The sequence below is a fragment of the Octopus sinensis genome, linkage group LG1 (genome assembly GCF_006345805.1).
Source record: "Octopus sinensis linkage group LG1, ASM634580v1, whole genome shotgun sequence".
Lineage (NCBI taxonomy): Eukaryota > Metazoa > Mollusca > Cephalopoda > Octopoda > Octopodidae > Octopus > Octopus sinensis.
Genome location: NC_042997.1, coordinates 140,871,046 through 140,883,835, shown reverse-complemented (window position 1 = coordinate 140,883,835; position 12,790 = coordinate 140,871,046). Strand labels below are relative to the sequence as shown.

The 12,790-nt window shown below is 37.0% G+C and overlaps 1 protein-coding gene across 5 annotated transcripts in view; it reads right to left on the bottom strand.

Annotated features, from left to right (window-relative positions):
- Positions 1-1,820: 1,820 nt before the first annotated feature.
- Positions 1,821-12,790, bottom strand: part of LOC115210661 (paladin) — a 137,032-nt gene continuing 126,062 nt past the window's right edge. For all 5 annotated transcript variants that reach the window (XM_029779322.2, XM_036505398.1, XM_036505411.1 and 2 more), the window contains exons 18-21: positions 10,726-10,806; positions 5,467-5,607; positions 5,148-5,300; positions 1,821-3,744 (exon numbers count right to left, since the gene is read on the bottom strand). In XM_029779322.2, coding sequence (XP_029635182.1) covers positions 3,607-3,744; positions 5,148-5,300; positions 5,467-5,607; positions 10,726-10,806 — 513 coding nt within the window. In that variant the 3' untranslated portion in view covers positions 1,821-3,606. The remainder of the gene's footprint in view (positions 3,745-5,147; positions 5,301-5,466; positions 5,608-10,725; positions 10,807-12,790) is intronic.

Here is a 12,790-nt window from a genome sequence, read left to right as displayed (position 1 = left end):
TTGGTGATTAACCCAATGATGGACAAGCATTCCATTCAGGAAACAGCCTTGTACTCTCAGCTCAAATGCCTTGAAAATCCAGATAAGCGCTGGCAGTTTCCTGAGCCTCATTAAGTTCAAAGTAGACAATATATGTAGACTGTCAGCTAGTTAAGCTCATCCAATATATTTTTCTGCTGTTCAATCAACTAAACTGCCTACTTATTATTTGAGCATGTAGGTGGCTGAGTATTCCATAGACACTGATATCCTCAATGTAATCCTCAGGCAAAATCAGTATGATACAGTGTGTGACATAGTTGTACTTTTGAATTACAGGTACAATCAATCTGACAGGCTTCCACACAGTTTCTGTCAACCCAATTTTACTCACATGGCTTTGGCTGACCCAGAGTTATAGTAAAAGACTCTTAATGAGATTGAACTTGAACTTCATGACTATGATGCAAATTTTTTAATCTGTGCCCTTAAATATCGTCATCATCATCATTTAACATCGATTTTCCATGCAGGCATGGGTTGGACAGTTTGACAAGAGCTAGCAAGCTAGAGGGCTGCATCAAACTCAAGTTGTCTGTTTTGGCATGGTTTCTACAGCTGGATGCCCTTTCTAATACCAACTACTAACAACATCATCATCATCATCATCATTATCATCGTTTAACGTCTGCTTTCCATGCTAGCATGGGTTGGACGATTTGACTGAGGTCTGGAGAACTAGATGGCTGCACCAGACTCCAATTTGATCTGGCAGAGTTTCTACGGCTGGCTGCCCTTCATAATGCTAATCACTCCAAGAGTGTAGTAGGTGCTTTTATGTGCCACCAGCATGAGGGCCAGTCAGGCGGTACTGACAGCGGCCATGCTCAAATGGTGCTTTACACTTTACAAATTTATATAATTAAAAAGAATAATGATGTGAATATCCAGTCTTAACATTGAACATGAATGCAGCTTTTCAGTTTTGGATTTTGTCTTCAGAGAACAATTTCCCCCTCTAGAGGCAGGGTATAAACAACATACTCACTCTAATGATACCAGCAGACCATCAGACGGAAGTGTTTCAGTATGTTTTGCCTCCTCAGTGATAAACATCACTCAGAACTTTAAAAAACTGCTCCTATCTATAGAATTCAGCAAACTAAACATTTGTTGATTCTTGTTGAAGTCTGCCAAGCTGATATTAAGTTATTATGAGCATGTAAATCAGTTAAAATCAAAGCAATTATGCGTGCATCCACTCTTAACAAATACCAGCAAATGTGAATGTAAACATAACTTTTTTGCTGTTGTATTTCATCCTTGGAGAATAACTTCTCCCTATAGAGAGTATATGTAAATAATACACTAGCTTCAGTGCCATCAGTGGACTGTGAGATATTACTGTTTCAGCATGATTGGGTCTTTTCGGTCACACACACTGCCTGGAACTCTGGAGCTAGGCAAAACCAACTGTTCCTTTTGAAAGAATTCAGCAAACAAAACATTTTCTTTCTGAAATTCTTCCCATTTAATGATAGAAGTGAAAGGAACACAGTATAAAATATTGGGTTACCAGTCTATGTCTCATGGAGTTCAAATCCTTTATATGTGGTGTGTGCTCTGATTAACTTTATATCAATTAATAAGCTGAATAACCTCACATTGAGTATTCATTTAAACTATGCCACAAATCTGAGTTTCAATTTTGGAATTTTTGTTCTTTATATAAAAACAAGTTTTTTGTTTTCTAAACAAAAATTGTGGTCAAGTTTTTAATCTGAAACTTAGACTAAAAGAAATAACAACATAATTCTTTTGTAAAAGAACAAGCAACAAGGTTTTTAAACAGATCATTTTCTGATGAGAAATGTGTTTTATCTGAATATGAAATTATAGCAAATGAAATGAAAACGAAGGAATGGAATTTGTTTTGTCTATTTTACATCCATTTTACATAATTCATTTTATAGGGCCTTGTTTTTACTTCCAACCATTTAATTAAGAAGTTGACCCTATTTTAACTGCCTCAATTCTTCACAAAGTTCAGCTTTTCTGTATCTATGTAAAGTCTTCACTATTTGTTTGAAGGTAAAACTTGGGATTTAAATTGAGATTTAGTTATTATTTACCACTTTTCATTTGATTCTTTTTTTTAATTAATAGATAGCACCTGTTTAATTTTTGTGAAGGTGTATAAAGGTATGTATGTATTTTATAGCATGTATAATTGTGATATTGTGCAAGTTTATGATCAATATTTCTTTGTGTCTGACCAGATATTATTTGTGTTTCAGTTAACACCACAAATAGACAAATAGATAAACAGGCTTCTGCATAGTTAGGAAGGTAAATAGATAGATAGATAGAGAGATAAATAGATAGCTTGGTTACAAGCTTAGTAGATAGGTAAATAGAGGCATAGATCATGACGTGACAATTCAGCACCTGACAATTTAGCTCTGACAATTCAGCACCGACAATTCAGCACTAGTTAATTCAGCGCATAGACAATTCAGTGCATAGACAATTCAGCGGAGGGCATCTTATTGAACTTAGGTAAAGGTTATTTTTGGGATGAAAAAAAATAAGAGGAAAAATTTCAATTATTTAAAAAGCATGTAAAGATAAAAAGCAATAAATACATAGTAACTTCTTTGAACCAGTAGTTAGTTAAATTTTCATAGGAGATTCAAAAGGTATAGTTACCGTTTTGTAAGGGCATGTATATATATATATATTTATGATTTTTTTGCTGGTGTTTGTTTCATGTATATGTATGTTTTTTGTTTATATACAATTAAGCTATTCTATGACTGCTGTGTTTGTAGGTTGCATGGCCATGTATTTTAGATATACAACCAACACCAATATAATGTAATAATAAATTACATACATTACATGAACTTAATTGTCTATGCACTGAATTGTCAATACTCCAGAATAGATAGATAGATACATACATACATACATACATACATACACACATACATACATACATACATACAGACAGACAGACAGACAGACAGACAGACAGACAGGCAGACATAACAAAGACATAAAGATATACTCAAGTAAATGATGTGACTTTTTAATTTATGCAAGTGAGCACAATGACACATCATTCCCATTCACCTGTCTACCTATCTATCTACATACCTGACAGTCTGCCTATTGACATGTCATGTACACACATAACCATATATATCATCGTATATCCATAGACATAGTGAAGATGAATGAGAGCATTAGATAACCACTCCAGTGTCATTGTATAGACATTTCAATGGTTCTGACACACCAAGTACAAAATTTAAAAATATAAGTATACAGAATAGACAAAGTAACAAGTTCATCATGACAGCTTTCTTTATCTTTTGATATTTTGTTTTTTTCCTTTTTTTTTTGAAGCAATAATACTGTCGGGTTTTTTTTTTGGGGGGGGGGGGGGATCCAAAGATGTCTATTTAAGATGAATGTCATTTACAACAAAAAAAAAGCGTGTGGAAAAGAAATATTTGGTTCGTTTTAAGAAGTGTAAGACAGTGCAAATATCTGCATGTAATTAATAGTTTTAATGAAAAAAAAAAATAACTGAAATTTTAAAATGTCCTCTAGGAAATTTTCTTATAAAATGTCTCCAGTCTTACGTTCATTCAAATAGCGCCACCGATCACGCAGGGTGTTTATTTTGATGTGACCAAACTCTGTCTCAGAAATATGTAGATTATTCAAAATATCATGAACACCAACTAGTTGAGCATCCTGATAAGACGAAAGAGAAGTAAAAAAGAAGAAGAATATAAAGATTGCATTTTTTAAAATTCACTTTTAGAAATTATTAAAATGTGGTGCACAGTGTAATATAGATGGTAAGGTTTATAAACATAAATGTTATCATTATTTAATCCTTTTAGCATTTCAACCAACCATATCTGACCAAAGTAATCAACCTGTTTTATCTTCAAACTGGTTAGATCTAGCCTCTCACACTCATCCTACAATGCCATTCTAAAAATAAGCAATCAAGTCATTGAAATCTGAAAACTACAAAGTAATGCTCGACTAATTTATATCAATGTGAATAAATAAGCATAAGATTTGACAGAGTAATCTGAAAGCTAAAGGGTTAACCCAGTTGAACGGCCCTACATTCAAAAGCATTCCAGCTATAGAACCATCCCATCTTGGTTCCAGGCCTACATTATCCAATAAAGCCTTCTTTTTCTAAATTGATACGGTGACATCTGATACAGAACAAGGCTATTTCTCACAAATCAAGTAACCATGTAAAAGTTCTTTCATTGGCTCACATGAATGAATTTAAAAGTTCTAGTAGAGACATGAATTTAAATATATCAAGTAGGAATTGTCTCCATAGGAAATATTTCTCTCCTTAGCAGGGCTCTACCCAAAACATAGACTTCACATCTCCACCCACTGTATATAAACTTCATATTTGTGAATCTTGTTATATAATTTAACTGAGTTTTTCATTGCAGGTCAACACTAAATTCTTCAGACACTGGGTTTTAGTTAACTAAAATGGTAACTTTCTAACAAACCCAGACTGAAATTCTACTTACATCCAAAGTGGGTTTTTCCACTAAAGGCATCCAGTTTAACACCACCACCACCACCACCACCTGGCCCTGGATGTCTTTTGGGGAAAAAACCTACTTTGTTACAAACATTCAGGGAGGGCCTCCAGTTTGAGGATAACTTCCTTCCCCCCTGCCCCCACCAATCTCAGAGGGCCTGTAAAGTGTCACAGATGCTACCTTCCCACCTGACTAAAAAATAAGAATAAAACAAAACTCATCATCATCATCATCATTTAATGTTTTCCATGCTGGCATGGGCTGAACAGCTTGATAGGTGCTGGCAAGACCAGGGGCCACACCAGGTTCCATAGTTGGTTTTGGCTTGGTTTCTACAGCTGGATGTCTTTCCTAATGCCAACCACTTTGCAGAGAGTAGTGGATGCTTTTTACATCACTCTATCACCAATGCTTTTTGCATGGAACCAGCACTAATGCTTTTTATGTTGAACAAGCATCAATGCTTTTTATGTGGCACCAACACTAGTGCTTCTTATGTGACATAAGCACTAATGATTGAAATTACTAAGAATACTAGACTGGAACAATCCAAAATGTTATACTTACAGTATTCATCCATTGACAAAAAGATTTCTGTTGTGGGTTTTTCTCTAAGTTCAAGTAAGAGTTGAAGAGAATCAAATATATGTAGCGTTCAAGTAATAAAATACTTTGGCAGTAAAAATTTTTCTTTGTTTCTGCATCCGAAGTTTTCCGTGCCTAAAACAAATAAAACCGAGACATAACTACAATCAGAACCAGAATCACCAACTTTATATAAGGTACTGAACATACACACATATACAGAGCAGGTTCATAACTTCTGTATTCATATCAGTTTTTCACTGCACACTTAATTTTTATATATGATACAGTAAGTACTTACCAGATTGTATGTGGCCAGTATCATCTCCCTCATGTGAAAGTGTGTTGTACTCATCATTTCAAATAGACTATCAAGTACGAAATCTACTTCTCGTTTTATTTGATAGCCATCTGGTAACAACGCCACCAAACGTCTAACAATCTATGAAAATAAATAGATTCATAAAGCAAACAGCAAAAATATAAAGCAAAAACAAGAACAAACCCCCCTACCTCTTCTACCATCATTACAATGAACTCTTCTCTGTAGAACTGGCTGGTCTTTTGCCACCACCACCCCACTCATGCACTCCTGATTGACCCATCTCCCCTCACCCATTTTTGTACTTAATCCTACCCCAAATCTCAGGTGAACACATGTAAGCGGCACCATTCTCTACAAATGTCTGGCCTCAAATTAAAAGTAAAACCTCAACTCCATTATCATTATTTTATGTTCACATTCCTTGCTGGTATGAGTTGGAGAGATCCTCATATTTCAAGTTAGTACTTATTTGGTTACTGCTCTCCTAAGTGTGTTCAGAGGCCATAACTCACTTGTATAATTTATATTGACATGGTTCCCGAAGCCCAAATACTCTTCCTAACATCAACCACTTTACAGAGTGTACTGAGTGCTTGTTATATGATGGCACCAGTACCAGAGAAGTTGTTATGTCTTCAATCAGTTCAAAGACTCCTGTCTACCCTACAATATCTCCGTTCACTTGCCAACCACTTTACACAGTGTACTAGGTACATTTTATCAAAGCACCAACACCAAAGAGGTTACTATGCCTTCAACAAGGCAGAACTAAACTGTCCTCATAATCCAACAGTGTCTCTGCTCATTCCAAAATATAGCCGTAAACATCAGCCTTGATGATTTCTTCCACAGCTGTAGGGACAAATCAACTCCAATATTGTCACTTTAAAAAATCTAAACACTCCAATATTTAGATGTCCCAATCTACTTAGCCATTTCCTACAGCATCACATGAGACAATATTGATAACTAACAAAACAACAAAGTCAATTATTTGTGAGGAATGTACTGTCAATTAAATCGCCACCCCCACCCCCACCTCACACCTTGTCCTCTGGAAATTCTCATTACAGGATTTTGAGTGTGTGTTTTCTAGGAGTGTATGTGTGGTGGTGATGATAGTGGTGGTGTTGATGTTGTTGCTGTTGATGTTGTTGTTGTTGTTGTTGGTGGTGGTGGTGGTGGTGGCGGTGGTGGTGGCAGCGGCAGCAGGTGTGTGTGTGTGCACCCATAGGATGAAAAGCAAAGTCAACCTTAGAGGGATTTCTGTTCAGAAATGCAGGGCAATGTAACTACACACCACAAGGTATTCTCACCACCATTCTATCAATTCTTCTAATCCAACCAACTAACCTTATAACCATGCTCAATGTATTAATCAAACCAGTGGGTGACTAGGGTGGTAGACTGGCAGTGAACTGACAGTAGTCTGACAGGAGGCTGGCAGTAGATTGGCAGTGGACTGGCAATAGACTGGCAGTCGATTGGCAATAGACAGGCAGTGGACTGACAGTAGACTGGCAATAGATTGACAATGGACTGGCAGAATTGTTAAAGCATTTAACAAGATACTCTGTGGTATTTTCTCAGGCCTTTTGCATTGTAAATTCAGATATTACCATGGTCTATAAGGTGATGGTCTATCCATTACTTAGTCTAACACGATCAAATGACCCTTGGGGTCCTTTAGAAGAATTCATTCTATTTGCAAGCATTTAGGCCAAGTCCCCAGTTTGGAGATTGCTTCCTCTCTCCCCCTTCTCTAATACCAATCTCAGAAGCTGTGAAAAGGGTCCATCCTGACTAAGCAATCAAACGTAACTGTATGCTTAAGAAGCTTGCTTTACAACCACATGGTTTCAGGTTCAATCCTACTGTACAGCACCTTGGACAAATGTTTTCTGCTATAGCCCCAGACTGACAAATACCTTGCAAGAGAATTTGATAACTGGAAACTGTGGAAACCCATCATATATCTATATCTATGTATGTATATAATTGTGACTCATGCATTCTCGTCTATGCCATCAGTTACAGGCAATTACCAAAATTTATTCTAATTGAAATAAACAAAATGGAGATTAAAGAATGAGGTACCGCAACATGAGGGACCGATGCATGATGGGTTGAAACAATCATAGTGATCAATAAAAAATCTCCCGAATTCCACTTTCTCTTTCTCTCATATACTATAGGCTTGATAGACATGAAGGAATTTCTGGAGTAAATCCAGTGGCACTTATAATATATCCATCCTGTTGATGATATCAGGTAGCTGACTACAGGGAACATGCTTAAAATGGCATGCTACCAGGTGTATACCCAAATTTAAAATTATTATCATAAATCTTCGAGTATAGTCCGCAGGGGATTCTGAGGGGCTGTACTTCTGAAAAACCTAAACCTTGTGTATAATAAGCACCCCTTCTCTAACTTGAGTCGTGCATAATTAAACCAGCAGCACCTAGTCGAACAAACACTTCCGTGCATGCGTAATACAATAATGGTGATGTTCTTAACTGTTATATGGGAATGTTAATATGTTTGCAAATTGTTTTTGTTACATGTTACTCTGTGTTCTGAATACTTTTAATTTAATAAATGTTGCTTACTGCAAGTTATGGATGATTCTTTTATGACTTCATTGCTTTCAGGCTTAGCTTAAGTTATTTTCACACCCAACATCACAAAATGCATCTGAATAAACATTGCCGGACAGCAAATAGAGACTCGGACATTGCTTAGAAAATATTTTACATTTTTAACCTTGTATATAGTACGGACTAGGGATTTTGACCTTTAAATTTTGGGAAAAAAGTGCAGATTATATTTGAGGATTTACACTACTTATCTATAAATATATATCTATATCTATCTACCTATCTATCTATCTATCTATCTATTTATAGATAGATAGATAGATATTAGCTGACAAGGTGTTTTCAATCCAAATTTACATGCTATCATTTATAGCTTTATGAGTGTGTGTTGAGATACAGTAATCCCTTGACTATTGTGGATATTACGTTCCAAAATCCCCGGCAATCGGTGAAAATCCATTAAGTAGAAACAGTACTGTACTGTATATTTTTTTTATCATTTTTATAACTTGTATATATTCATTATATTATAAATGCAAAACAACACCACAGAGGAGTCGACGTAGGCTTAAATAATAAACCGCAATAGATGAACTGTGATATTCCAATAGAAAATGTGTGTGTGTGTGTGTGTGTGTGTGAGTGTGTGTGTGTGTGTGTGTGTGTGTGTGTGTGTGTGTGTGTGTGTGTGTGTGTGTGTGTGTGTGTGTGTGTGTGTGTGTGTTTGTCACACCCTCCATCCAACGCTTGACAACCAGCATTGGTTTATTTATGGTTTCATGACTTAGCAGCTCAGCAAAAGAAAATTGATGGAATAAGTAAATCATCATCTTAATCATCATTTAACATCTGCCTTCTTAACCAGTCCTTAAAACAGAAAATAAATACTGAGTTTGAACCCTTCGAGGCAATGCCCCAGCTTGGCTGAAGTCCAGTGACTTGAACAAGTAATAAGTAAAAGATGTTAAACATCAACATCATCATGTAACGTCTGCTTTCCATGCTGGCATGGGTTGGACAGTTTTACTGAGAACTGGCAAACTGGGAGGCTGCACGAGGCTCCAGTCTGATCTGGCAAGGTTTCTATAGCTTCATGCCCTTCCTAATGCCAACCACTCCGAGAGTGTAATGGGTGCCTTCTACATGTCACGTGCATGGGTACCAGTCATATGACACTGGCAGTGGCCATGCTCAAATGGTGCTTTTCATTTGCCAGTCAGACAGCACTGACATTGGCCACACTCGAGTGGGGCTTTTTACATGCCACGGGTACGGCTGCCAGTCAGGTGGCACTGGCATTGGCCATGATTACGATTTCACTTGGTTATATATATATATATTACGGAGATCTACCTGCATAGCAAATGATTTGATCTGAGATCATGTGCTGAAACAAATACAATTGCAGCATGGAAGGTGTTTGTAAGCCATTTAAGAAACACACAAAAGCCATTCGATTCACTTCAACATTTAACAACGAAAAAATATTTTGACAAATTAAACTTAAATGTTGAAGTGAATTGAACGGCTTTTGTGTGTTTCTTAAATGGCTTACAAACACCTTCCACGCTGCAATTGTTTTATATATATATATAATATATATATATATATATCATCATCATCATCTAATGTCTCTTGTCCATGCTGGCATGGATTGGATGGTTTAACAGGAGCTGGCAAACTGGGCAGCTGCACAGGACTCCAGTCTGCTTTGGCATGGTTTCTACAGCTGGACACCCTTCCTAACATCAACCACTTATAGAGTGTACTGGGTGCTTTTATGTGACACTGCACAGACACTTTTATGTGGAACAACAGAGGCACTTTTTATGTGGCACTGCATAGGTGCTTTTATGTGGTACTTTTATATGGTCACTTTTGTGTGGTACCACATGGGTGCTTTTCAGTGGCATAACATGGATGCTTTTACATGGCACCACATGAGTGCTTTTACATGGCGCCACATGGGAGCTTTTATGTCACACTGCACATGCGCTTTTTTATGGTACCACATGGGCACTCTTATGTGATACCACATGGTCATTTTTACATGGCACCACGCAGGCATTTTTACATGGAAACACGCAGACATTTTTACATGGCACCATGCAGGCATTTTTACATGGCACTACGCAGGCATTTTTACATGGCACCACGCAGGCATTTTTACATGGCACCATGCAGGCATTTTTACATGGCACCATGCAGGCATTTTTACATGGCACCACGCAGGCATTTTTACATGGAACCACGCAGGCATTTTTACATGGCACCACGCAGGCATTTTTACATGGCACCACGCAGGCATTTTTACATGGCACCACGCAGGCATTTTTACATGGAAACACGCAGACATTTTTACATGGAAACACGCAGGCATTTTTACATGGAAACACGCAGGCATTTTTACATGGCACCACGCAGGCATTTTTACATGGCACCACGCAGGCATTTTTACATGGAACCACGCAGGCATTTTTACATGGCACTACGCAGGCATTTTTACATGGCACTGCACAGGCACTTTTACATGGCACCACATGGGTGCTTTCACGTGGCACTGCCATGAGTGCTTCACACCACCTGAAGGATTAGTATGAGTGTCATTTGAATGTTAATAGAGTAAGTCACTTACCGGAAAGTTTCCCATTGACTGCTCAGCATCAAAGAGTGAAATTCGTTCCTGTTCTCCAGGGAGAGTTCCAGGTGGGAAACCCTGAAACATATATTCATTACAAATAATTTATAATCTTTTTCCCCCCTCTTTCTTGTCTGTCTGTCTGTGTCTCTCTATCTCCTCACTCTCCATCCCCCTCTCTGTTGTTCAACTTCGCTTTCTCCCTCTATTGTGTGCATATCTGTATGTGCTTTTGTGCAAGTGTGTGTGCATGTGTATGCATACATGGGCGGATGTAAAAAATGTGGACTACACCCCCTGTCTTTTTTTTTTTTACTGAATCCTCCATTTTCGATGACGGAGATTCTGATTCTGCAAAAAAAATGGTATTTCAAAATTTTAATTTCCCCCACCCACAGCCCCCACAAATTCTTCAATTTTCACTTTTAACTTTTATTTTTTTTTCAGAATCAGAATCTCCATATTTTTCTACATATTTTGTAAAGAAGATTTTCTGAAAAAAGTGAAAATTGAAGAATTTGTTGGAGGTTAGGGATGGAGAAAATTAAAATTTTAAAATGTGTTTTTTTTTTGTGTTTTTTTTGCAGAATATCAATCTCTTACTTGAAAATGGGGGATTCTGTAAAAAAAAAAAAAAACCAGTGGGTGCAGTCCACATGTTTTACATCCACCCATACATGTAGCTTATTTTTTATGGATAATGTGCAAATGTGCATGTGTGTGTACGTATACATACTCACACACACACATGTATGTATCTATGTATGTATGTACTCTTTACTCTTTTACACACTTCAGTCATTTGACTGTGGTCATGCTGGAGCACTGCCTTTAGGCGAACAAATCAACCCACAGGACTTCTTCTTTGTAAGCCTAGTACTTATTCTAAGTTACAGGGACATAAATACACCAGCATCGACTGTCAAGCAATGGTGGGGCAACAAACACAGACACAAAAACATGCACACACACACACACACATATATATACATACACTACAGGATTCTTTCAGTTTCCTTCTACCAAATCTACTCACAAGGCTTTGGTCAGCCCAAAGCTATACTAAAAGACACTTGCACAAGGTGTTGTGCTCTGGGACTGAACCCAGAACCATGTGGTTGGGAGGCAAGCTTCTTACCACACAGACATGCCTGTGTATGTATGTTTTATTAATATTTAGTAGAAACAACAGAGTGACTCAAGGGCCAGGAGTTTTGTGTGTTATGTATATATATATATATATATATATAAACAATATGAGAGATCACAGATTTAGTGGTAAGACAGTTTCACATCTATTTTTAGCATACAAGGGAGCCATATAGTGATCTCTCATATTGTTTGTTTTAATAAAATTCAGTCCTCAGATGTCTTTAAGTATGCTGACCACTAGTTGAAATTGATATTATTTAATAATATTAATTTTTACTCTTATTATATATTTATATATATATATATGCTTTTTACGTTCCACCGTAAAAAGCACCATTACATGCCAGGTGGTGCTTTTTACGGTGGCACATAAAAAGCACCATTTGAGCGTGATCGTTATCAGCATCGCCTTACTGGCGACACACACACACAGACACACATGTATGTACTCTTTGCTCTTTTACACGTTTCAGTTGATCCAATCAACAGAACTGCCTGCTTATAAAATTAACATGCTAATGGTTGAGTACTCCATAGACACACATACTCTTAATAATATAGTTCTTAGAAAGATTCAATATAACACAGAATGTGACAAGGTTCGCCCATTGAAGTACAATAGGGTACAACTCATTTTTACCAGCTGAGTGAAATAAAGTGTCTCACTCAAGGACACAATACATTGTCAGGAATTGAACTCACAACCTTACAATCATGAGCCGAATACCCTAACCAGTAAGCCATGCAACTTCACTGATAGAATAACTACCAAACTTAAAAGTAATTATTGGGATCAATTTTTTTCAAATAAACCTTTGATGGTCACAATCCAAAGATTGAAATAACATAAATCCTTGAATATAGTCCGCTCTTGAGTATAATACGCAGGGGATTTTTAGGGGGCTATACC